Here is a 27191-nt window from a genome sequence, read left to right as displayed (position 1 = left end):
AGGAAGCCTCCAGCACGGGCTCTGAGAAAACTGCTCCAAAGCAGGTCTGCCTCCTCTTCTCCCCGTCGGTGGTTGGGGGAGCTAACCCCTCAGCTGCCCTCTGCTGGTAAGTGGTTCTGCACGCTGCTTGCTGCCTTAACCTGCAGAATCCACCCGGGGAGCAGAGAGTTAAGGCCACCACCTCCTCGCACTGAGGATTCAGAACACGACATCTTATTCCAAATCCCCCGGGTCCGACATATCACACCCCAGCTACGTGCAATGTGGCCTGGGGTGCTTGGCCATATCCGTGACATGTCACCTTCCCTACCCCGAGAGCAGGGAGGCTGTGTTTCGGCTTCCATTCGGACATTGGATTGCCTTTTTATGTCTTCCCTTTGCCAGCAAGAAAACCATCGTCCCAAGGACCACCAAGCCCACAGGACCTCAGCAGCTTGCCCCAGACCTAGGATGGTCCTGGAATGGAAAATAAGGATTGCCAGCTGAAAACACCACATTGGTCCTAAGAGCCTATGACCCTAAAGGGGAGGGTCAATTCTGGGTCTTTGCCGTTCCATCAGCAGTTCCATCAGGGACTCCATAGGGTCCCCGAGCAGGACACGGGATGCCCACTCCGGTCCTGAGCCACATGGCGAGCTGGGAAGCAGGCTCGCCCCTAAGGCACTGCAGTGGCATCGCATGTGTGTCCTGGGACTCGTGGCCTTATTCTGTCTCTAGTGGGAGGGAAGGAAGTGGCTGCTAGGACTTTACAGAGAAAGGCCCAGAAGAAGCACAAAGAGGCCTCTCCAGCAAGCCTTAGGGAACCAGCGGCCCCCATCCCCAGGCCAGCACAGCTCTGGACCACCCAGCAGGATGAGCGTTTTGGGGGTGGGGGGTGGTCAGCCCCTGCCTCAGGAACCCAACTGCACATCAGGCAAAATAAGAAGCTTGATGGAGTTCCTGCCCATGGTCCCCTCATTCCCTGCCTCCCCCCGCAAAACCACCCTCAGTCCCTCGCTCCCATCGAGACCTACTTTGGCAGGTAAGTAAAGTCAGCTAATGAAAACTGACATCCCTGGACTGTCCAGCTAAAAGGGACCTTTACATGTCATCGTTTCACAGACAAGAAGATGAACTCGCTAGCCTTGACATCCTGCCAAGTTAACTTGAGCCTCAGTTTCACCATCTGTCACCAATGGTCCTCAGGCTCTGGAGCACATCAGAATTAGTTCCCCCCCATCGGGTCCCCCCGCCCACCTCCCAGAACTGCTGATCCAGCAGGTCTCCGGGGGCCAGGGTCTTTAAGGAAGAGCCTGGGGGCCTCCATGGAGGATGTCTGTTCTGTCGTTTCATTGAGGCCCCCCTAACTACAGCACCTCTGTTAGCAGACCCAACAGGTTCTGGGGCAACGTCACGCTTGTGACCAACTATAGCTTCCTTAGACGTGTTAAATACATCAACTCATCCAGCTTGCCCACCCTGGACCCTCCCAAACTATCAATTCTGCCCAGGGCACTTGCCAAGATTGGGCTTTCTGGGAGGAAGGCAGACTGAGGCTGCACGGCAGGGGCCCAGGTACCAGTCTCCAAGAAGAACAAACAGGTGCTGGGCTCTTCCTACAGGTTCGTCCATGCAAATACACACCCAGGATGGGCAAGAGGAACCTTTGGGATGGATTCTTTTTTTTTTTTTTTGGCCACGCAGCATGTGGGATCTTAGTTCCCAACCAGGGATCGAACCCATGCCCCCTGCATTGGAAGCGCAGAGTCCTAACCACTGGACCACCAGGGAAGTCCCTGGGATGGATTCTGCAGTTTGCAGGGGTCCCCCTACCACAGACACACATCATCACCAGCAGGACCACCACAGTGCTCCCATTACACCCCCCAGGAAGGGCAACCAGTGCTCCGGCAGCCTTGGCAATAGCCTGCCAGTCTCTGTACCAATGCTGCTGCTGATGGGAAGGGGGAGAGGGAGGAGGGGGAGGGGGAGGAGGGGGAAGGGGAGGGGAGGAGGGGGAGGGGGAGGAAGGGGAGGAGGGAGAGGAGGGGGAAGGGGAGGGGAGGAGGGGGAGGAGGAGGAGGGGGAGGGGGAGGAGGGGGAGGGGGAGGAGGGGGGAGGAGGGGAGGAGGGGAGGAGGGGGAGGGGGAGGAGGGGAACTCCCGGGGGAAGGATACACTGGGAGAGCTCCTGCCCTGAGTGCTGCCTTGTGAGGCGACCATGAGGCAGGCCTTTGACACACGTAATCTCACTGAGTCCTCACAACCCCACCAAGTTACTGGCATCGTCTTCATTTTACAGATGAGGTATTATGTTATGACTTCGCCCTTAGACATACATTCTGCAATATTTACAGTTAAAACAATATGTGAGGAATTTGCTTTAAAAGAATCCAGTGGGAAGTTAGGGAGAGGTGATGGGAGTTTATTTAAAAAAAAATTTTTTTTTAAATATATAACCCATTCATTTTATTTATTTTATTTTACTGATTTTTTTTCAGTTTTTGGCTGCATTGGGTCTTAGTTGCAGCACGCAGCCTTCTCTCTAGTTGTGGTGTGCAGGTTTTCTCTCTAGTTGTGGCGCGTGGGCTCCAGGGCACGTGAGCTCAGTAGTTGTGGCGCAAGGAATTAACTGCCCCGTGGCATGTGGGATCTCAGTTCCCCGACCAGGGAGCGAACCACGTCCCCTGCCTTGGAAGGTGGATTCTTTACCACTGGACCACCAGGGAAGTCCTGTGATGGGAGTTTAAATGAAACAAGATTGGCTGAATAATTGAAGTTAAATGATCGGTCCATGGTCCTTTATTATAATAGTCCTTCTACTCTTATAAATGTTTACACATGTCCATAGCAAAAGTTTTTTTTTTTAATTTCCTTTTCCTATGATTCTAGAAGGTTTTTCTCCTCTTTTAAAAAACCCCTCCCCAGCCTGGTTTCCTGGCCTCGCCTGGGCTGCTCTACTGTCACTGTGAGGACCCACTGAGGGTGGTGACAGACGAGGCAGTGCCTGGGAGACGGCAGTGTGTCATTCCCAGTCCATTCAGCGAGCCCCTGACTCTGCAATGCCTTCCTGACCCTGTCTCCTTACCCTGTGAAGAGTCTGGGTCCCACACCCTTAGCAAGTGGGACCCAGCATGAAACCTCTCAATGGCTCCCAGCGCTGTTAGGACAAAACCCAAGCTCCTCAAAGCAGCCTTGAGGACTCGTCCAGCCTCCTCTTGTGCCCTCCCCACACCTGCTAACACAGTAAACCACAGCCCCACTCGGACTCCATGGCTTCTTCGAAATCCTGCCTCTACGCATCCACGTACGCTGTTCCCTCCACCTGGAATGCTGTTCCCCTACCACCACCTCTTCACCAAGCTAAACCCTTGCTCATCTTTCCAGTCTCAGCTTTTCTTAAAGAGCCCATCTCGATGTTTCCACCACCACCTGGTCAGGTCCTCAGAGCACACACTCCCTCCAGGCCCTATCACTGCCAAAATGAAATAAACATTTACCTCTTTCTCCAGTCCCAGCTATTAACTCCATCAAGACAACGGCTACCCGTGCACCACAACTACTGAGCCCGCGTGCTGCAACTACTGAAGCCCGCACACCTAGAGCCCGTGCTCCGCAACAAGAGAAGCCATGAGAAGCCCGTACACCGCAAAGAAGAGTAGCCCCCACTCGCCGCAACTAGAGAAAGCCCGCGCGCAGCAACGAAGACCCAAGGCAGCCAAAAATAAATTAATTAATTAATTAAAAAAAAAAAAGACAAGGGCTACTACATCTGTCTGACTCAGTGCCTAGCAAAGAAACAGATGCTCAATAGAACATGTGCTGTTTACCAAGTAGGGGAGGGGGAGCCCAATTAAGTAAATGAGCTCTCAGAATCTCACCGCCAATGGGTCCCTTAAGTTTCCAAGCTCGAAGTCTCTTTCCCTTTCCTCTCTCCTGTGTCTAAAGATAGCCTTCCTGGGGGGCAGTTCATGGGAATCTAAAACAGTTCAAAGGTGGGTCACTAAACGGCCTGGGCTCTGGTGGGCGGGTTCCTTGCCCTCCCAGTACCTGCACAAGGAGCAGAGGGGGCTCACATCACCCTAGCCCCGGACGGGCGGGCGGGCGGGCGGGCAGGCAGGCAGGCAGACAGGCAGACTGGCAGGGGACAGGCTCCGAAGTGCTTCTGCCATGGCCAGCAAGACCATCCTCAGCCTTTGATCCCCCAACCTCCGATCAGGTGGGCCCCGTGCATCCAGCGCCCAGGCAGCCTGCCCCAGAGCTGCAGACGTGCAAACCGCCACTCAGTGACGCCAGATCGCCATCACCTGTGCCTGGCCCTCCAGGTCTCCCAGAACTGGGGTGGGCACCACCCCTGGGGTGCTGGGCACCCAGCCATCAGTCCCACCCACGCCGGTACAGACACACTCCCGGTTTCCATGAAGATTGGATAATGCCCCCTACCTGCCCAACATTCTCATTTTCCTGATTAGCTTGCTCAGGGAGGGGGCAGGTAGCAGAAAACGAGCACAACAGGGGTGTGACAAGCTACTTTATCCACCCCAACCCTGCCTCTCAAAGGGCCATGTGTTTGTTCATTCGTTCATTCATTCATTCACTCGTTCCCTCTTTCTTTCTTTCAATATTATTAGGTGATAATTGTCACTAATTATAGTTGACAGCCTGGGACGGGGTAGTAAATACTATGCAGGCTGAAGTGCGCTATATCTACTCTGGGGACCATTTGTCAGTAGTGCTCTCTGGAAATATCAACCCTTCTTAACCCATTTCTATGACTGGCCTCTGGCTCCTTTGAGGACAGCCAGCTCTGCAGGTTCACGAACGCTTTCACAGCCGGGGAACTAGTGAACGAATGCACATTTGCTCTCTCCATGCACTGCACTGTTTATTCCTGTTACTTTGATGATACCTCCCCCTCTCGATGTTATCATCCAAAAACAAGGCACTGGACTCCACCTGTCATGAAGCAGTGCCCAGGCCTGGCCTGGCTCTCCAGAGCTGACCTTCCCTGCATCCCCAGTACCTCGCCTCTAACTCCTTGTTTTATAACGCCTTCTATGACAGTAAAATGTGTTCATTTTAGGAAACTTAAAAAACACCCAAAAGTCTAAAGAGAATAAAAATCACCTTAGACCAAGGTCGCTCAGCGTCAGCACCAATCATCTTTTCCACCTGGGGAATGCTCTGTGGTGGAGGCTGTCACGTGCCCTGTGGGACGCTTAGTGACGCCCCCGGTCCCTACTGACTAGATAGCAGTAGCACCCCCTGCCCAGCTGTGACAACCAAAATATCTCCTAACACTGCCCAACGTCCCCTGGTTGAGAACCGGGCGGCAACGCCACCAACATTCGGGTTTATTTTTTCTTCCAGTCAGTTGTCTTCACATATGGGTAGATTTCCTCCCCCCAGATAAGACTGACCATACGTGCAGTTTTGTTCTGCTTTTCGCACTCAACATTATGTCTCAGCATTTTCCGGAGTCACGACATTTTCTTCGGAAGAAGGAGTCTTCACGGCTGCGTGGTCTCACTGGCCGGACGGATGTTCGGTGCCGTCATCCATTTTACCCATCCCCTGTTGCTGGATAATTAGGTTGGGTCCAAGGCGGCAGGGCTGTAAATCATGCTTGAGTGAACAGCCTCACCCATAGATCAGAATCCCTGAGTGTATCCCAAGAACAGATGCAGGAAAGGAAATTCATGGGTCAAAGGCTTATGGCAGCACACTGTCCAACTGGCTTCCCAGGAGGTTATATGTATCAGGATACATTTTGTTTTATATGGTTAAGAAACAGCTTCACAGTATTTCGGGATGGGGGGAGCCAGGTTCCATTAGGGAACGAGAGAAGAATGATGGCGGGTGCAGGGAGGAAGGGGTTGTTTCCATATTCTTGCCCAGGGTAGACCAGCTTGTCTAGTTGCTGGGAAACCACAGCAGAACTTGGGCTGACGTCTTAAGAAAACACTCCGTAGTTAGGTGGCAAATAAGCTTCATTTCAAACGGACTGAAAGAGGCTGTGTTGCGAGGGGGGCTCTGCAGGAAACACACGGAGCCAGGGCTGTGATGTGTGCCACGAGCAGGGGGTGAAGGGGACACACACGTGCTGGCACGACTAACTGTGCCCGGATCCTCGCCTGTCCTGCCACGGTCCACACCCCCCACCAGCATCACCCAGGGGGCTCATTAGAAACAGGGAACCTCCGGCCCCTCCCCAGACCTCCTGAATCAGAATCTGCATTCTAACACAAGGCCCGGGAGATCTGTCAACCCATCAACGTGGAAGGAGCCTTGGTCCACCCAGACGTCCCAATTCTCTTCCAGAGTTCGAACTGAACTGACCTGAGCCCAACGCCCAGCCTCCTAAGACAAGAACGTAATTAGGTTTCTGAGGTTTAACCTTCTTGCCTGCATTAAAGCTAAGCGTCACACTGAAGCCGTCTGCTGTCACAGCCCACAAGGTCTCTCTTCCAGTGACTGGCACACAGAACCCACTGTTGTTGACAACAAGCAACTATTGTTATCACATCATCACCACCACCACCACCACCACCACCATCCTTGGGGCCTGGCATTTTCACCCCTGGAAAGGGCTGGTTTGGAGGCTTCTGCTAAGGGACATTTTCTGGATAATTCATGGATGGACCACATAAGACCAGTCCTCAGTTCCTCACACACAGCTTAATGACACTGGAAGAACTCGGCATCAAGTCCAGTCTGACCACCTGGTAATCGTGTCAACCCTCGCGAGTCACTTAACCGGTCTGAGACTCCGTGACCTCATCTGTAACATGGGAGTCATACTGACACCTCCCTCCTGCGTTTGCACAAGTGTCAGCTGAGATGACAGATGAGAACGCAGTTTGGGAATCTTAAAACACCCTCCCATGTCCTTCCACACCGTAGCTGCCCCTTTGTCATGTGGTAAATGTCTGACTCAGTTCCATTCTGGGTGAAGTCAGGTGGTGGGAAAAGGGCGTGCAGAAAAGGAAAATGGCCTGGCCTCATCCATATTCTTAAAGCGTTGGGAAATCTGGACTCCGTACTAGGAATCCAGATAGCGGGATGGAACCTTCTACCCCAAGAACAGTTATAATCCCATCACCATCACCCCATCAAAACCATCCTCAACTTCTAGGGGCTTCCCTGGCGGTCCAGTGGTTAGGACGCTGGGCTTCCACTGCAGGGGGCGCAGTTTCGATCCCTGGTCAGAGAACTAAGATCCCGCATGCCATCTGGCGCGGCCAAAAAAACAACCGAAAAATCCATCTTCAACTTCTAGAGAAAACCAAACCACAATCACCTGCTCTCCCACAATCACGGTACGCTGGAATGACCCAGATGCCGACCACTTTCTACTTGGGGCAGGACTGGGCTGTAGCCACCTGGACCCCCATGGCATCCCCACCCTAATGACCCCTCCCTGGGCCTGCCTCAACAGCTGCCCCTACGTCCCGGAACAGGACCCCTTACCTGGGAATCGCCGGCGGATTTTCGGACACTCATGTGAGCAGTCTCAGGAGGGAGCGTGGGGGTCCCCGGCGTGTGGTGTCCATTCACTGCGGGGACAGAAACACGGCTCAGAGGCTGCGCTGGCCACAGACAGGCCCCTCCGACCTTGCAGACCACGGGGGCAGCTGCAGCCCCTTCTCCCCCTCACTGCCTGGTTCCGAGGGGTCATGCATGGCCAGGACCACCTCTTAGGATCTCATCTATATCTGCTGAGCTGGAGGTGGGTTGAGAGCATCTCTCTAATCCCCAGCACCCAACTACCTGTCTCCTGGGGGGACCAAGTTTCTTTTCCAACCAGAGAAGAAAAGAAAGATGCTTAGTAGGAGGTGAGGTCTCATCACTGTCCAACAGCCATCGCTGAAAACACCTCAGCAGCTGTGGTCACGGGCGCTGATCAAGGGTCCAGTCTCTCTACAGAGTCAGATGGCTCCACCCACAGCTTCCTACAAATCCTGCCCCCGCCCCGCCTCCAAGGAACTTCTCCCTGAGGACCTTCTCACCCTCACCCACTGTAACATAAGTGTAATGGAAAGAGAACAGGCTTCACTGGTTTCCATGAAATTTGGTTTTGCCATTTAATAGCCAGGGGATCATATGACATCCTTCTTGAGTCCCAGTTTTCCTAAAGTCTAAAAAAAAAAAAAATTCAAGGCTCTAAAACTCTATCCCTATGACACTCACTCACGCTCCCAACATGAGCTGATACACCTGCCCTTCAAGGGGGGGATGGGAAGCTCTGGTCTGTAGCATTTGCCAATTTCTGTGGCCTCAAGGCTCCCATCGGGGCTGATTTGAAGCCCCCGACGCTGCTGCCTGGTCCTGACATCACACATACACACCGCAGGCCATGCAGCCTCAGTTCCCAGAGGTGGCGCTGCCCTCTCACGGATATAGTTACGTGAGCCTCAGCTTCTGTATCTGTAAAATGGGGACAGTTCTACCTAGTCTCTCTCTACTTTGTTGGGATGAAAATCCAATGAGACGATAACTGCAAAAGAGGTCTGTAAAGTTATAGAGTACTTCATGAACAGAGAGGGGAAGGATGGAGAGAGGGAAGGCCACTGCTTCTGTTCCTGAATCTCCTGGCCTTGAACCCCAAGCCCGCATTGATCTCTGGACACCAGGAAAGCATGCCTTCCTCATGCCCCAGGCCTGGAGGATTTGCTACAACACAGACAACTACAGGCCGGCCTGGAGAAAGATGCACAGACCCACGTCCAGCTCTTGGTGGTTCTTGCTGACACCACCCTGCAGGGAGGGAGGAGGTGAAGGAGAGGCCGAAATTACTACCACCTACCCATTCACAGAGCAAGGGCTGGGGGCAAGCAATGGGGTATGAAGGCCACCCCATGGAGAACCTTTTTCATGCTGGGGAGTGCCCCCCATTCTCCCCCAACTGCAGCGAAAAATCCAGGGCCACCTGTGAACAGAGGCGCACTCAGCAGATTCTTGTGGGTAGCTGGGTTTCTCCCGATCTGCCTGTTGGCTGGACACTCCGGAAGAAGGGTGGGCACAGACACACCAGGACAACAAAACACTGGCCACAGAGCTGGCCCCCAGGGCAGTGGCTTAGGGACACAAGGAGAAACAACAAATTAACCCCACGTGGCCAGCCACGCTCCTGGTCTACACCCAGGGCCCTCAAGAGGCTGCTCAACTGCTGATTCTATCCAGGAATCCTCTAGATAAAAGGGGAGTGAGGAGGGAGGGCCAGGATTCCAAGGGCATCAGAGAAGCTATGGCTGCCGAGGAGAATCTACTCAGGTCAGCACAGGCCAGGCCAGGAAGGGCACTAGACTGCTGATAAATACAACCCACAAGGCAGGCAAAACATTGGAGAAATTTTCCTTATCAAGGAGCATAGCGCTGCAATAGATAAAACACAAATGCTGGAGAACCTAAAGACAACAGTAGGAAATCTTAACATACTGCTTTCAGTCTAGGACTGATTCGTGAACAAAAGTCAGGATGTGGAATATCTTAGTAATTTAATTTAAAAGGCTGATTGAACTAGATGGATTAAACAGCATACCTTATAAACAGAGATAATATCTTTTACCAAGAATCCATGCAACATAAAAAAAAAAAAAGTTGGGCCTATTTAAGCCACAAATATAGTATTGATAAATTGCAAAAGGCACAAATAACACAAGGCACATTCTTTGACCAGAAAGCAATAAAAGTAGATGCTAATAATGAAAGAACAAAATATACAAGGTCCTCATCCCCCCTGACTCCCAAACACTTGAAAATTTAAGAAAACACCCTCTTAAATAATCTCAGGTCAAAGAGGAATTTAAAACTATAATTATACAATATTTTGAAAATAATGAGGAAGAACCTATCAAAACAAATGGGATAGGGCCTGAATTATATTTGGAGGAAAATCCATAGCCTTAATTATTTCATTACCAAAGCCAAGAGAATAAAAATAAACAGACTAAACATTCAACGTAAGAAATCAGAAAGAAAAAATTTTAAGCCAATAAAATAAATCAAAGGAAAACATGAGAAAAGGATATAAATATGGCAAGAGAAATTAATGAGTTAGGAGACAGGATAACATTTGCAACCCTGGCTGGTTCAGGGCAGGTCAGTGGGTGAGGGGGAGTGGTGACTAACAGTGATTAAAAAAGGCAAATCAGCCTAATTTGAGAGTGAGAGAAAACACAAATGCTTAGAATTAGGAATTAGAGAGCAAACATACACACGGCAAACAGACTTGAGTTTTTTTTTAATGCAAGAGCATATTATTTATAATTCTATGCTAATAAATACAAAACTTTCCATAAGATTCAAATGATCAAAATGGTTTCAAAGGATACCAGAAACACCAAAATGAGTAAAACCTTTGAAAAATGACCTCCCCTCCAAAAGGCACCAGACCCAGATGGTTTTACAGGCAAACTGGTTCAAACTCTTAAAAGAAATACATAGGCCCAGACTGCACAGTACAGAAACACCTGGTGAGTTTCCCAATTTATTATACAAAGCCAGCATCTCCCTGATCCTAAAATCTATCAACAACCAAAATAATACAACCACAGTTCAGTTGATTACGAAAATGGAATATGTTAAGTTCTTACCTGAACAGGCCTTAGTTTAGAACCAGTCACTACCTTTGATGGTGCTGGGTCCCTCTAACCCAAGGTGGTCCCCATCTTCTTGAGGGCAGAGGCTGCCCTTCCGAACCCCGTCTTCTCCTTCCACAGCACCTCAGAAGTGCACCCTCAACACACCCTTCTCCTATTTGGAGCCTCTCCCAGCCTGGCAGCCCCCATGCTAACGGCTGCTGGGAACCATCTAACGCAGTGGCATTTGCCCCTAATCCATCCCTCTTGTTCTCACTTCAGTTCTGGTCTGTCAGCTGTTGGCTAATTACCGCTCATGTCAAAACAATTACTGGGAAAGGAAAATCTAATTTTCCATTCAACCATTTCTCCCCATACAGCAGCTCTCTCCTGACACCCTGTCTCCCTGCACTTTACTTCAACAGTTCCGGCACCTTCGGAAAAGTCCTCCGTGGGGATCTGAACAGTTACAGCTACCCACGACGGTCCTGATGGGCACTCCCCCACCGCTGGGCCCTCGGCTTACTGAGGGTGAGACCCAAAACAAACAAGGCCAGGGGTGCGTGCTTTAGAGGCCTCCAGCCTCCCAGGGGAAAAAATAAAATATGGTCAAGGATCACTCATAACCATAAGGACCATAATTCAGTTGGGGATACAAAAAAAACCGTAAAATCCCAAATTCAGCTGTTTTTAAGATAAGAAAAGGGAACAGAAAGCTCTATCTAGTAACTTCAGTAACTTCAAATACAAATATAAAAACACACACGCACACATTTCATTCCTCTTTATGGGCAGTTAAACAGACAAAGAGAGGGCTTGGGAGATACACAATGAGAGAAGGGGCCGGATATTTAGTACAAAGAAGTCATTTGCTGGGGGTGGGCGGAGGGGATAAAAAACGGAAACTAAGAAGACCAACAAAGAGTTGCCAGCGTCGTTCGCTGCCCAGACCTCACCCTCCCTGCAGCTCTGACCCCATCGCCCAGCTCCAATCCGCCCTGTAAGACAGTCCATCCTCCAAGCCCCACTGTCTAGGTTCTGTTCTCTAAAAAACTCCAAAGACAAGACTTTTCTTCTTCCAAACAAGAAAATCAGCTCTGGGCACCTTCCTTCTGCCTCCTGTGGGTCCAGCCTCATCTCCCCTTCTCTCTGGAATAGACGAGTAACTTCCTTCCTCAACTCGAAGAAACCTGGGAGCTCCAGGGCCCTTGTTCTGGAAATCCTTCTTCCCTCCCCGCTACGACATTTAAGCCTGGCGGAATGGAGTCCCTCCCCAAGCAAGTGATGCAACCACCAATTCTGCAGGACGTTCCTTACAAGTGTTCTGCAGTGACAGTAAAGGGCAGGGTCTGACGGCCCAAAGAGTTTGGGACAAATGCCCCCTGTTGCTCAGATTTAACTTGGTTTCTTTACGGTAGGCTTAAAATATGCTGACATGCTCTGTGAATCTCAATCAAGGCAGGAGTGTGGTAGTCCACACTTACATGGACAAAGGACCCGGATGGGGGCGGGAAAAGCAGTGGGTACCGTGGAACCCACTTTGGGAAACACAGCCGGGGTTGCTGGAAAGCATGTTTTGAAGTCAGGCTACCAAGGCAAACACCAGAGCCAGATCTGTACTCAGCACCTCTGAAGGCACAGTAGGCACCATCCCTGCCTCACTGCCCCACCACGCCCTGTGGGGCCTTGGAAAGATGCTCTTTGTCTTATTCACCTTCCCAGGTGTGTGCTGCGTCTGCTGGGGTCTGCTTAGGGGAGTGGTTTTACATTTATAGCCTTCTGGTCTGGAAATCCTTCTGGTCTTGACATTTCTGTCTGGCTACCCAATCCCTGTTGCCTCCCTGGTTGTCTAAGATGTAAACTGTATTCCCCCAAAGAGAACTCACAATACGTGTGTCCGTGGGTGTGAAGGGTTGGAAACCTGCATCTATTCTCCGGGGCGTCAAAGGTTAAACAGGCCTTTGTAAGGGCCCCTGGGGCCTCAGCCAACAGGCACATGTTCCTAAAGGAAAAGGCGGCCCCCTATGGCCTTCCCTGGGGTCAACAGTGATTCTTAGTTGAGGGCCATGGCAGCCACTCTGGGCCTGGTAACTTGCTAACGTTGCAGTAGGTGAGAGTCCCCGTTTGCTCCTATGTGGGAGTAGCCGGGGCTTCCTGATCTGCAGAAGAAAGTGTGTGGGTGAGGGCCCTGGGCTCTGGAGCCCCTTTCCTGGGGAGCTCTGCTCAGGGGAAGCACAGCTGTCTGTCTGCACAGACTCCAGACTCAAAGGCAGGCCCTCCCTGATCAACATCAGAACTCACTCCCCTGTTTCTCCAAGCACGAGCCCTCAGCGGAGTCAGGCCCCAGGCCAGGCAAAGCCAGCCTCGGAACCCAGGTTTCCCCGACATCTCCACTCCCAGGGGAACTCAATAAGAGAGAGATTTCCTCCATCCCAAAGGGAAACACAAATGCAAACTTAACGCACGTCCAGACCCAGAAGCTCAGAAAGGAACTTACTCTCCATAACTGCCCAGCCCCATTAGTCACAGGTGGCTATTCAAATTCTAACAAGTGAAATTTAAATAGAATCTAAATGCAGGGTGGTACCCAGGATGGGATCCTAGAACAGAAGGAGGACAATACTGGAAAAATTGATGCAATCGAATGAAATCTAGTTTAGTTAATAATACTGTACCACATTGATTTCTTAGTTTTGACAACTGGACCGCGGTTATGTAAAACGTTAACGTTAGCGGAAACTGAGTAAAGGGTATATACGAACTCTCTGTACTGTCTTCACAATTTTTTTGTAAACCTAAAATTATTCCAAAATTTGAAAAGTACTTAGTTAAATAAAATTAAAAATTCATTCCTCAGGCAGAGTAGACACATCCGCTGGCCAGTGGCTACCATACCGGATGGTGTAGATGTAGAACATTTCTGTTAGCGCAGAAAGTTCTAGGGGACAGAACTGGTTGGTCTATGGTGTCATCTGGTGTTACCCAGTAACACGTAACATGAAAATCCCAGAACCTCACTTTTCACTCGTATTTTCTTTCCATATGCCTGTTACTATTTCTCTCCATATAACTCATTACTGTTACAGTGTATGTTAAACTCGCCCAAAGAAGGTTTTTAACACGTGCTGAATAGAGCCTTCGGTATTCTGTCTGGGTTTCAAGTTGACTTACGTAGACCTCCCCCAGAAAGCTGGCATTAAATGGCTCCAATAAAGTTACTGAACAAACACAGCTCCCACTGTGATGAGAGGAAGCCACGTAGGGAAAGTTCTGGGCCCAGTGCGGACCCCAACATTCAGAGAGTGGAATCCCATTTGTGGGGGGCACTGGGTGTGTTTCCAGATCTCTCTTTCCAGCTGGTAACCTGGTTGGCTGTGCTTCAGGCATCTGACAAACCTGCACTGAGAAGAACGAACCGGTCCTGTTCATGGGTGGCCCTTCCAACTCTCTCCAGAAGCTCGACTCAAAAGTAACCCTGAGCCCCACGGGTGAACCCTCCACCCCTCTGCCTCCTCAAAGGGGACCTGCCTAAGCTTGGCTTGGCTGGGTTCATTTGTGGTTCCCGCCCACGTTCTTTCTGACCTGTTTTTCCATGATCTTCAGGAACGACCATATGGGATGCTTGTGGTCAATAAATGTGGTCAAGTTTTCCTTCCACATCGTCCTTACCCCTCCCGTCTCCTCGCAGGGAACCCCCAACCCCACCACTGCTAACCAACTGCTTCAAGAAGGCAGCTTCCCAGGAAGACAAGACACTTCCACTGCATTTCACTCTCACCCCCATCCCAACCATCACGCTCAGAATGAAATCCCAACAACACCTTCCTCTGGTCCCTGCTGACTCCCCTCCCCTCATCGCCTACCACGCTCCCTCTTGACCCCCACCCCCCAGCCACACTGGTCTGCTTTCTGTTCTCAAACATGCCAAGGTCACTCCTGCCCCAGGGCCTTTGCACTAGCTGTTCCTTCGCCTAGAATACTCCACCACCACCCCACACACATACCGTCTTCTCCTTGTCTTTAAAGCTTGACCGAAACGTCACTTCCTCACTGAGGCCACCCCTCATGCCCCAGTCACACACTCTGTCCTGCTGCCCATGCAACGAACATCTGACGTATTCCGTGTCTGCTTGTTTGTCCAACTCTGCCACTAGAATGTAGGTTCCCGGGAGCAGGGACCACACAAGGACTGGCTTGTCTGTGGCTGTATCCCCAGTACTGAGAACAACGTCTGGCATATTTTTTGAATGAAAAGGTTTGCAACTCCACCACTGTTGCTTTGCAGAAGCAGGAGCAGAACAAAAGAGGCTGAGATCCAGGGCCCTGAGTGGTCTCCAGGCAAGGCGCCCACAGCCCCGGGAGCCCAAGGATGAGGACAGTCAGCTTTTGAAGCTACCTCATGTCTTCATCAAGTCTATTTCTCTCCCCACAATGAAATTCAATCTCCTGAAAGCTGCTTATAAAACTGAAGGAAAGAATGGCTGGAAAAATCCTAGTGCCCCCCCCCCCGCCCCCGTAGAGAGCAATACCAACACAGTTATTCTTCTATTCTTTAGACAGAAGGTTCAGTTCAAAAACCAGAAAAGATGATGGCAAAATACCTCGGATCCTGCTATACCCTCACAGGTGGGTTCTCTTTGCTTCCATCCCAGAGTGTGGATGGAGAGTTGACACGTGTGTTCATGCCCCAGGGTAGAGAGGACCACAAATCATAACCACGGAGGGCTAGACAGGACCTCAGCCATGGTTTTCCTCCCATTTATAAATGGGCAAAGTGAGGCCTGGCAAGGAGAAGGGGTGTGCCCGAGGCCCCTGTCTAAGGAGCTGCAATTTCACAAACCTAAGATGTCACTGACTATTAGAGGCACCCTTATTTTAAGTACTGCTGAGAAAGAAGAAAAAAAAAAAAAAAGATGCTTCCAATTAGACTAGGATACACCATTGATTTCCAAGATATTAAAACTGGGAAACAAAACGCGGGTCTGAGAATCAATGAGCTGGGGTCCTGCATGTTTCACGGCTGCTTCTCACTGTCATGGGTTGGCGTCCATCATCCGACAGAGAGCAGTGCTGAGCCGAGGTTCTGAGTCCTTCTAGAACAGAGCTTCTAACCCCGGCACTGCTGACGAGCGGGGCCGGACAGCCCTTTACTGTGGGGCCGTGCCGTCCCGTGCATTGTAGGACGTCTGGCAGCATCCCTGGGCTCTACCCCCCAGACGCCTGTAGCTCTTCCCCACACTGGTGACAGCCACGAATGTCCCCTGAAGGTAAAATCACCCCCGAGTTGACAACCACTGCACTGGAGGCAGGGAGGCTTAACAAGTATGTACGTGTGATGCAGACAGACACACACAGGGACAGAAGCACCAAGTTAAACGGGGTCTTCAGTTCAGGCCTTCTCTGAACTGATGTGTACTCTCCAAAGGGGAAGAGAGTAGACAGGATTTCCAACTGTCTTTGACTACAAAGCCCTTTCTCGCAGAGAAATGGACAGACTTGGGATCCCAGGGACGTGGGACGCAGGTGCCCTAGGCCCCTGGGGGTCCACCTAAGTCTGTCTGATGCCTTGGCCACCTTGGCAATTCTCATCCCTGGATCTGACCCTCTCCACCATCTCCCACCTTTCTCAGCCCCTCAGAGCCCCGGCACCCGGCGCAGTGCTGGGTTATCGCGGCTCTCGCGCTAGACGTGAAGGCAGGAATTTGTCACGCCGGGGCCTCCGGGCTGGTGACCTGAGCCAGCGCCTCCCACGCCTCCTTCTGGGGGATGGCCCCACCGACAGGATGCTGCTGGGGCCAGTGACAGTGACAGCAGGCTCTGGAGAGGTGACGCCACTGACCCAGAGGGCAAGTTCCCTAACCAGCCCCAGCAGCCCAGCGTAGCAAGCTGTGCAGGGTGGCAGGCTGGGTCACTGTCACCTGTCATCTCACACGACCCAGCCTCCCCCTGCCTGTGTCATGGCCCTGTCCTGCTCCGTGGACCCCTCTGGCCGGAAAAGACAGCTGGGTTTTCTTGCTAGCGTCTGGGTGGCCTGGAGCTAGCCAGGATAGAGGGCCACACCTCACATTATTCACACTAGCATTTCTATTGTTAAAAAAAAATCACAAGAACAGCAACAAAAGACAAGGCAGCGAGCCAGGAAATGCCTGTTGTCATATGACAGCTAGGAAGGCCGAATGGCCCCATTTCTGAGGACTTGGTCTGAGAATGTAGCACTGGCTGCACCCCTAGGAAACCAGGAGGAAATGCCCCATTTCCCTGCCCCACAGGGGGTTCCTTTTTAAAAATTTTAACGAAAAAAATATGTGTGTGTGTGTATACATGCATATATACACACACAAATATAAATAAAAACATTTTAAAAGCCTAGAAGAACTTTCCGTGGGAAGCACCTCCCCAATCCCCTCTCCCAGACCTCAGCTGATTCTCCAGGTCTATTCTGCCACCACTTGGGTTCTGAGTTCTGTGGCTGGCGGTTTTCACAGCCCTAAATAACGTGCTTGGATCCCACTTTGACTTCTCAATGGTGGAAGAGACTGAAAGACACCCCACTGGGAAAGGTGAGGCCTGACCCACTCACACTGCGCACCGCTCCCTTCCCAATCCAGGGTTTAAGAGTCCTCTTATGACTTTCACCTCTTCCTTTGGTTTCCTGTGATGCATTCGGTAACTTATTTGCATTCCAAGCAGGGTTTGGGGCTCTCATCTCCCCTCCCCTCCCCTCCATGTGAGCACAGGAGGTCACTGCTTTTGCCCAACCCCCCTCCCCCAGCCCATGCCTCCCCTCCTCTGTCCCACACTGTCAATGCTACTGATGTTCAAATTCCAGGTTTACACACCACATTTGTGACTTCACTCAAAGCTGAGGCCAGGCTCCATTTGGAGACTGAGGAGTCCACAAAAAAAAAGGAGAGACAGAGTCCCCACCTCAGGAAACTTACAGTCTGGGGTGGGAGAGTGACAACCAACAGGGAGGGGTACTCTGAGGACAGTGAAACAGCAGGAAGCGGGGATCCAGAGTGATGGGAGAGGACTCTAAATTGAGCCACCAAGGAAGGCTTCTCGGAGGAGGTGACATTTAATGCAAGGTCTAATCCACAAGAAGTCAGAAGGTGTTCTCCCCACTGATGTGTCCTGCAACCCACCTCCTGGGATCCCAGAATAAGATGTCTCCTAAGAGTAATAAACCCTCCACTTATTATAGGAATGTCTACCTTGATCACCTCTGCTTCATTACCTATGCTGATGGAGAACTCATATCCTCGCAAGGAATCCATTTGCTTTCCAGACATTCTGTTTGAAAGCTGCCCTGTAAACATCTGCCTCTTTAACTCCTATTCCTTGAGGCCTTTGGGAACCACGTGGAGCAAGTCTGCCCCCCCTTTGGGTCCCTACACTGGCAGACAGCTAAGAGCTCTGACACTTCACCTCACCCAGCCATGCCCCCACCTCCCTAAGCACCTGAGAGGGAGTGAGAGGGACCAGAGCTGCTGCCGGCACTAGCAGGGTGTTGCCATCCCACGGGGCAACAGGCTATGGGGCCTCCAAGCCCTCTAGACCCCTCCCCAGGTTTGGCCCATACGATCCGCAGCCAGGTTTCAGACCCAGGCTCCAGAGCCGTGGCCTCCCCCTTGAAGGTGTGTGTAGTTCCCAGCCGGCCCCCAAGGTGCCCCGAAGTAGTGCGTGGACGGTACCTGTCAGAGGCAGAGAGCTTCTGTGAGGGCCAGGGCTGGCTGGAATCCCAGGAGAACTGCTGGGGCGCTCCCAGGTGGTCTCTGGTCAAAGAAAGAAAAAAACACAATCGCGCTGAGAATTTGCTGGGGCAGAAGCTCCGCGTGTCACAGAGCAGAACTGGGCCACCCCCCTCCCTAAACCCGGGAAGCAGGCGTCCGCCTCCTGCTCCCATATCCATCTCCTCTCCTGCCTTCCCATGACAACAAAGCTTCTCTTCGCTGGCGACCCTTCTCCACGCAGCTGGGACCAGAAGGAGGCGGCCTTCTGGCTGGGATCCTGTGAAACAGTCCCCACTGCCCCTCTCCTCCTCCGAGGCTGCCAACTCGTGCATCTCCACTTCGGTCCCTCGTCCTGGAACCCCAGCTGTCGACCGGGTATCACTCCCCAAATGCCCACTGTCATCTGAAACCCCAAAGCCCAGAGGAAGGAGCCCTGGCCGGGGGTCTGTACAGAGACCTGTACAGTGATTTCCTTCCTGGTTCTACAATTCCAGGTCTCGTGTGAATTACAGCGGCTGTGTCTGATTGGACACTTCTCTCTCTTCCAATACCCAGCCAGAAATAAAGCTAATACTGCAGCTATATATGATCATCCCCCGAACGCTACTTTACCCATTTCACTGCTGTGAGCAGAGACTTCCCATAAAATTATCTAGTGATAAAAATAATACTTTCTCACTATTTACAACGTGGTGATGTAGAAAAAAGTGCAAAGAAGAAAAGGTATCACCCATAATCCCACAACTCGGAGGTCATCACTAAACATTTGGGTACCTGTGTGTTGATTTGTTTTCTAGGCATATGTACATCTTTGGAACAAAACAAAATCATACTGTACATTCTTTTCACCTATGGACTTCTGTGGGTATCTTTCCAAAACCATTAAAAGGGCCGGATAGCACAGGGGTTAGGATCTATTAACAGCAGTGAGTCTAGAGCCAGATGCCTGGGTTTGAACCCCAGCTCTGCCTCTCACCACCAGTTTAACCTTGACCAAGCTAATTGTCCCCTTGGTGCCTCGGTTTCCCCTCTGTAAGATGAGATCAATAATGGCATCCACCCAAGGCAGCTGTTGTGTTCATGCCAAATGCCCACTTATAAGCTTTTAGCATGAAGTTATTTTTAAAGTTAGTCCAATATATGGATATGACATTATTTAGTCCAAAATTCTATTACTGAAAATTCAAACTGTCTCAAATATTTAAAGCAAAAACTAGCACAATCTTTCAATGACTTCTGTGAATTAAGATTCAAGAGAACTGGGGTTTTCCCTCAGTTCCGACTCTTATCTGCTGTGCAGCCCTGGGCAAGTCACGCTACTTCTCTGGTCCTCCGATTCTTCATCTAAAATGAAAGGGTTGGGCTGACTGGTCCCTTAGGCCCCAATACTCTTGCCCCCCAGCTTTGATTGGTGGTCTCAAAACCTTAAGATCTACTGCTTGGGTTTTAGGATCTTATGGCTCTAGGAGTCGGGTGGTAATACAGTCCCTTCACGTCTTAAGGGAGAGAAAAAGGAGGGTGAACAAGGCAAGCAGCAGGGAGGATGTGACCAGGAACAAGAGAGCAGAGGGGTCTTCCAGGAGGGGTGACCAGAGGGCAGCCTCAGTGGCCTCCCTGGAGGAGGAGGGACACTCGGGCTGGTGCTGAGAGCACCAAGACTTGGAGAATCTACATGAAGACCAGCAGACTGCTCTGAGGCCGAGGGCAGTGGAAAGCATCCGAGGCCTGGCCGCTCATGAGCTGAGTGACCTTTGGAAGCCACCTAACCCTGTGTTTTGTTTTTCTCAACTGTACAATGGGGATAAAAATGGTACCTAAATAGGGTTGTAATAGCGTGAAATGGGTTATTACCTGTAAGGTGCTTAGGATGACAGGGGCACACAGTAAGTGCCTTATCAGAGTTAAATAAAGCAAACAGACTAGCGAGGCTGGATGTTTGGGGGGAAAACATCCAGAAATGGGGGGAAATTCAGATGAGAAATGGGGGGAAATTCAGATGATTAAACAGCCTTCCAACAAAGTGAGGTGGGCTCCAGCAGAGACCAGACGCGGCCTGCAGCCTCCGTCTCCTTCCTAAAGAGGCCTCTCTTCCACCCGCTGGATCGGCCCCACCCGGAGGCCACACTGCTGTCTCCACATCCACAGCGCCCAGCTCAGGCTCTCCCCTCCAACCCAGCCCCCTGGGGCTCCGGGGACCAGCCTCCACGGCTTCACCAGCTCCTGCCGGGTCCCACCACCCACATGCAATCAGTTCCCGGGGCCTGGAGGTGCCCCTCCATCACTTTCCTCACCTCCTCTCCACCTCACCCCTAACGTGTCTCCCCACTCGGGATCAGCGCGCACCTGGAGAATCCCTTGCGGCCTCCTCTCCGACAAGGCACAGAGGACGAAGTCCAAGCTTTGTCATCCCCACGCCCACCTCTCGGCCCGCGAGGCTCCAGCACAGCAACCTTGTCTGTCTGTCCAGATTGACCCCCACTGACCTCACTCCAGCCCAGGTAACTCACTTGCTGGTCTCGGAACATGTCTTTGCTCCGATTGTTCACACACCCTCACCACCTCCTGCCCCCACCATCCCTGGATGTCAGGATTGTGTTCGTTTGCCAAGTTCCAACTAAAACGCCTCTTCCTCCATGCAGCCTTCCCAGCGGACCGCGGGAGAAGGCTCTGAAAGCACAGGGAGATGCTGCCTCCAGTCAGAGCCACGCTCTAGACGCTGGGGCCCGAAGGAAGGCCCCTTGCCCTGTGCTCGCCGTCCCGGGTCACTCACAGGCCCCCAGAGGCGGGAATCCCTTCTCCTGTATCGCATCTCTCTATCCAACCTCCGCCAGGACTCCATCAGGGACAATGCAGACGCCTGAAGGGTTCCGCCCAGCCCACCTCCTGGTCTTAGCCAGCTCTGGTCAGCCCAAAATACAACGCCACTGTGAGCCTGGGGCAGGCCAGGTGGACATCTGGAGAGAGCCCCCGGGGCTCTGGCTGAGTGATCTCATCGGCAGCAGGAAAAATCACCCCAGATGACCACACCACACACAGGGAGGAAACCATTTCCAGGTCTTTTTCAATAAAAGACTCCCTAATCTATTTACAGCACACCAGGCTCCCTGATAGAGCCAAAGCAAAACTGAAGTGGCAGCTCGGGGCTCAAGTCACCCTGGAATGAGGCCCCCTTGCATTCTCTGGGCTTACATCCTGGGGTTCTAGGTCATTCCAGGTGACCACCCAGACTCGTAACAGTCACTGCCATGCAGGCCCCAAAGGCTCTGGGTGGGGCCAGTGAGGACAGAGTGGAAGGAGTGAGACCTGTGCTTGGAAAGCCTCTGACCGTCCAACCCAATTCAGGAGAAACACATTTTTTCCTAAAGGCAAGTCTAACTCAACCCGAACCTCTTCCGCTGAAACCAGGGGAGACAGATACACACAAATGAGCTGACTGCTGACGCTGGATCAGATTGGACCAAGTGAGGTTGCTATTCTAGCCATCCACGTGAGAAGCCAGAAATTTCCATTTCCCCATCAGTGGATTACAGTGGCTGCCCCATGTAGAATAAAACTTTTAAAGAGAGTAGAGTTGAAAGGTGGAAAGTGATGTAAATGTGATTTCAGAGCACAGACGCCCCTTCCTTAAAATAAGAATAATTATTATTATAATTATTTTTAAAAAACAGTAAGCAAGGCAGGAGTTATTAACTTTAAAGTCACTTCTAGACTTCGTTTACATCCTTCATGCCTTACAAGGTACGAACTTCCAGTGGGAAAGTCAGTGAGCCCCTGGACCTCATCTGCCTTGGGCAGATCTGTGAGACTTGTCCCCCACCCTTCTCCCCCTCCCCCTCCCCTTCCCACACTCTGCCCCACCCACCCGTGGACTCCTGGCTCATGATTGGTCAGTTTTCTTGGTTGAGTAGCAGCTCTCTGCTGCCCCCACTGGCTATCAGGTGAAATAACCACAGGTACCAGCCTAGGAGGAACTGGGTTCTTGGGTCCTGATCACGCACACCCCGGATGCCCTTGGCAGGGACAGAGCATGTGGAAACAGAAGGACGCAAAAGCTCCTCGCAAACACCCTCTTGCAGGGAATTCCCTGGCGGTCCAGTGGTTAGGACTCTGCACTTCCACTGCAGAGGGCCCGGGTTCGAGCCCTGGTTGGGGAACTAAGATCCTGCAAGCCACGTGGGGCGGCCAAGAAAACTTTCAGAATTGCAAGAAGTGGACATGCCTCCAAAACTGGGACTTTAAAGCACCTCTGTCAAAACTGAAAAATCAAGCAGGCACAACATTTTTAAAATGACGTCAAAGAATTGAAACACAGGATTAACAAATTCCATAAAAACTGGAGATATGTAGAATACTGTACCTAACTGAATAAAATATAGCCTTGTACATTTAAACAAACAAACGAAAAAACACAACACCCTCTTGCAGGGGCAAGAACTGCTCTGCAGGATCATCTAGGTCTGATCCCCAGTGGGAGGGCTTCTGAGCCTGGGCCAGACCCTGAGTCTCAGGCAGCCTAGAAAGGCTGCACCACGGCCACTGGCCCCAGAATCTAGTCTAGTTCCTGAGCTTCAGCAAACACGGACCCCAGGCTCGGAGACCTGAGCTCTTGAGCGGGAAATGCTGGCTGGAGTCAAGCCTGGGCGGGGGATGGGGTAAGTAGGTGGCAGCTAACACCCCACCAACTCCCAGCCTTCAGGCAGCACACACAGCCCTGGGGCGCTCCCCTGAGCACTGAGGAAGAGGAGAGCTGGGCACACCAGGACTCCACTGGCACAGGAAAGGCAAGAAATGGAAAGGAACCTGGACCGGGTGTTTAAAACACCCCTCAAATATTCTGAGGCAGCCTAGAGATGTTCCTAAGAGCTCAGGTGTCACACAGACAGAGGTTCGAATCCCAGGTCCACCCCTTACTACTGGGTGCTCGGCCTCGGTTTCCTCACTGTAAAGTGGGGATAACACGACTGCAGCCTCGTGGTCCTGGGATGCACGGTCAGTGGGCACACACAGCTTCCAGCACAGACTCGGAGACAGAGGAAGCCCTCAAACACATTAAACAGCAGCAGTAATAATATGAATGAAACAAAACCCTCTCCATTCCTTCCTTCCTCCTCTCTGCTTCCCAACCTCCACCCCGCCAGCCGCCTCCCTGCCCCATCCTCCTCTTCCTGCCTTCACAGAGCACAGCTCCCAAAGGGAGAGGGAGGGCAGAGCTCCCTCTCGGGGGCTGGGGGGAAGAGGTGCTAGAAGGTCTTTGTTAGCATGTCTGAGCTGCAGGGGGGTCCCCGCACAGCAGCCCACAGAATCCTTATGCAACCCTGTGATCCAGGCGGGGCAGGGGCCCTGACGCCCGCTCTACAGATGATACAGAGGCTCGTGATGCCAATGGATGAAGCAGCAGCCTCGTCAGTGCCCTGGCCCTTGGATACTGGCCTGAGCCAAGCTTTGGACTGGCTCCAGCTGGCACAAAGGGCCTGGAAGAGCAGGGTGGGGAGCTCCCAGAGAAATTCTAGTAGGGAGGGTGGTCCGCCTGGAACACCCTGAGCCTGTCCTTCCATCCCTTTAGGATCCCCGACATACCAACCTCCTCATACGGTGTAGACTCAGTCAAACACACCGGGAATCCCTGAACTTGGGCTGGGGAATGATGAGGGCTGATGCAACACAGGAAAAAGGGGGTCGTGTCATTGAGCCAACAAGTGTGGGCAGCTGACTGCCAGCTCACAGATATTACAACCCCTGCTGTATGGCTGAGAAAACTGTAGATGGGTACCCAGAAGGAAATCTTATCAAATCAAAGCCTGAACACTCAGGATCCAGACCCTAAGCACAACTAATAAGCAAAGCTCCAGGCTTGTTTCCCAAACTTGGTCTCTCATCAGGATCTTTGGGGCCGCCTGCTGAAGCTACAGTTTCCCAGACCTTGCACCCGAAGACTCTGGTTTAGCAGGTCTAGGGTGGAACCCAGAAGTCAGCATTTTAACAAGCAGTCTCAGGGATTAACCAGATGTAAGAAAAACGGGTAGAGTCCATAGTAAAACCATGACAGGAACCAGCCACAGACAGGGAGGTACCCGGATGAGACAAAAAAACCCCAGGGGAGGGATGAGACATGGGATCAGGCATAGTACGAAGCAAGATGTGTGACAGCAACGTAGGGTAACTTAAGGAACCCTCCAAAATGCCATGTCTACCCCAATGTTCTAAAAATATCAGGTTCATAACATCTGTCCCCAAGAGCCTCTGCTTTGAGTTGTGGCTTTGTTATCTATTTTAGTTCCTGAGGGAGCCTTATGAATTACAGTGACTGTCACAAACCCTTTAGCATGACTGATTCCTTAGGGTTTTTCCTAGAATAGGAGCTGATAAAGAGGAGAGGGGAGAAAGCACTGCAGTGAAGGAAGCCCAGAGGGAAAAGGTGTCAGGAGAAGGTGCTAGTGAGTGGGCAGCCTGGAGGAGGAGGCGCTCCAGCACAAAGCCTTATCTTAAGCCCCTGACGACAAAGTCCTGATTAGGACAAGAAAGATGAGTTTTATGCAGTCCTGGTCCCAGGTGCTTGGCATGGACAGAGCTGACAGGTCAGGGCCAGCAGGATATTCTCAGCTGGAAATCTTATCAAATCAAAGCCTGGGACACTCACAGCCCTGTATGCTCCCCGCCAACATCATTTAGGTTTTCTGATCCCTATGAACAGGCGCCAGGCTGGGGAGGGGCTCTGAGAGACCACAGCATCATACCTGCCCTCAGGGAGCTGACAGCTGGGGAGCTGGATGAGCTCCTTCCTAACTCAGCTGTAACACGTGCTTTCAAATCCAGTCCTCCCAGAGATGTGCTCTAAGGGCTGGGACTGTATCAAATAAATGTATCTCTGTCTCCCCGGCCCCCAGTACAGCAGGCACTCAATAGATGTTTGAGGAATGAATGGAGGCTCAATTCAAAGCAGTGTCAGAAGCAAGTCCAGTTACATTGCCAGTGGCTGACTTTAAAGATGAGTAAGTGAGTGAGTGAGTGAGTGAGTGAGTGAATGTGTGTGTGTGTGTAGATTAAAAGATAGATAAACAGACAACAGAAAGACAAAGAAGGGGCAGGGAGAGCAGACAAATCACCAATTCCCTTCACATAGTATGAAGTAGAAATCAAGCAAGCTGCTCAATCCAAAAAGAGCCCAGAACGTACACAGGTGGGTCACAGAAAAACAATTACAAATGACCAGTAAGGAAGAAAAGATGCTGATTCTCACTCAAAATTGGAGAAGTACAAATTAAGATGACAAGACACTATTTTTTTTCACCCACTGGATCATTTTCTGCTAACTGGCTACTAAAGAAAAAAGGCAAGTCTGCAGAGAAAAATAGGTATGAAACAAACCCAGAAATGGGCATAAGACATCAGGAGATCCCAGAAACCCAGGACAAACAACGCGGCTGATTTTTCCTTCCGGTCCTTAAGTGGGGGGCTTCTGTGAGATGCCCCATATCCTTCTAATAAAGGTCCTTTTTTCATAAGCTAGTTTGGGTGGGCTCCTATTCCTATAACAAGGTAGTCCCTGCCCTTGGACAATCTCCCAAATGCACTGCCCTGTAATGGTCAACGCCAGCCCCAAGGCCATTAGATCCACATCTGGAATCTCCTTCTGTGACCAGGCTGAATTGTGACTTCTACACACGCCCCCAAGTAGGACTTCCATAACCTCTCCTGGGAAAAAAGTCACACCGCTCAACGGTTCAGAAGCTTCTCTACCCACGAAGTGGTATTTTCCACCCATACGTCACCTTTTTGTTTTGTTTTCTCAGAAACTCAGCATTTATGGACTTCAATCGCTCTGCACTGCTAATCCAGATTTAGAAGACTTTCCAGTAAAAGGTGTGACTTTACATTTTATAAATAATGCTCAAAATCACTGAGAGTGTTGCTTTTCACAAGCCAGAGGAAACTGTCAGAAAGAGCTCTGGTTATTTTGGGAAATAGGAATAGGCAATCATCTCTCTGAGGTGCGGCCACAAAGGCACTTCCAAGGCCGCTGGATTCCCAAGGAAGGCTGGCCAGCCCCTGAGGCACAAAGAACCAACACTGCAAAACAGGTATAGAAATTCTGGGCAAAATGAGCTCTCCTCAAACATTAAGAAAGGGCATTCTGGGCAGAGAAGACTACACAAAATGGGGAAGAAATGGGTAGAGCTGAATGAAAAAAGATTCCTCAGGAAAGTGCATGAGTAAGTTTAAAAAAAAAAAAGCAAAAAAACAAACAAAGAAAACCCTCTCTGCAAAGAAGCCTGAAAGCCTCATCCAATTAGGGAAATGCTAAAATGCTGGGGACCGAGGCAGCCGCCTGCAACTTTAGAACATATGAGCGTCACCTGGAGGGCTGGTTAAACCACAGATTGCAGGGCCCACCCCCAGAGGGTCAGATTCAGGAGGGCTAGGGTGGGGCCTGAGAGAACAGCATTTCTAACAAATTCCCAGGTGATACTGTTGCTGCTGGTCTAGGGACCCCACTTTGAGAACCACAGACGTAGAGAAAGACAAGGACGAACAGCATTCTCTGCAACAGTTCACCCTGCCTCCAGGGGTTGCAGGTAGGGCTATAAAAAATAATTTTTTTTTTGAAAGGTACAACAATCAAACCAACCCACGAATTACTCCTGACTTGAAAGCATCCACTGCTCACCCCCTTCCTCTGAACGGGTGTTGCTGGCTGAAAACTGACGCAAATAGTCAAGCTGGCCCAAGAGATGCGGAGAAAGAAAAGTGAACCCCACGGGGCAGATGCTCTGAGAGCAAAGAAGAAATCCTCCGGGACCACAAATGTTTGGGTTGTTATACAAGCCTCTTGAGGATTTCCTCTCCATCCCTAAAGCCCGCTAACTAAGAAGGCTTCGCATTTGCACACCTGGTAAGAGGAA

The 27191-nt window shown here is 51.2% G+C and overlaps 1 protein-coding gene across 5 annotated transcripts in view; it reads right to left on the bottom strand.

Annotated features, from left to right (window-relative positions):
• GAS7 (growth arrest specific 7) overlaps window positions 1-27191 on the bottom strand; it is a 199977-nt gene that overhangs the window by 35165 nt on the left and 137621 nt on the right. For all 5 annotated transcript variants that reach the window (XM_057536123.1, XM_057536126.1, XM_057536125.1 and 2 more), the window contains exons 3-4: window positions 18253-18333; window positions 7449-7534 (exon numbers count right to left, since the gene is read on the bottom strand). In XM_057536123.1, coding sequence (XP_057392106.1) covers window positions 7449-7534; window positions 18253-18333 — 167 coding nt within the window. The remainder of the gene's footprint in view (window positions 1-7448; window positions 7535-18252; window positions 18334-27191) is intronic.

Source organism: Balaenoptera acutorostrata, chromosome 20, assembly GCF_949987535.1.
Source record: "Balaenoptera acutorostrata chromosome 20, mBalAcu1.1, whole genome shotgun sequence".
Lineage (NCBI taxonomy): Eukaryota > Metazoa > Chordata > Mammalia > Artiodactyla > Balaenopteridae > Balaenoptera > Balaenoptera acutorostrata.
Note: the sequence above shows the minus strand (reverse complement) of the source record. Positions and strands in the feature narration are given on the sequence as shown.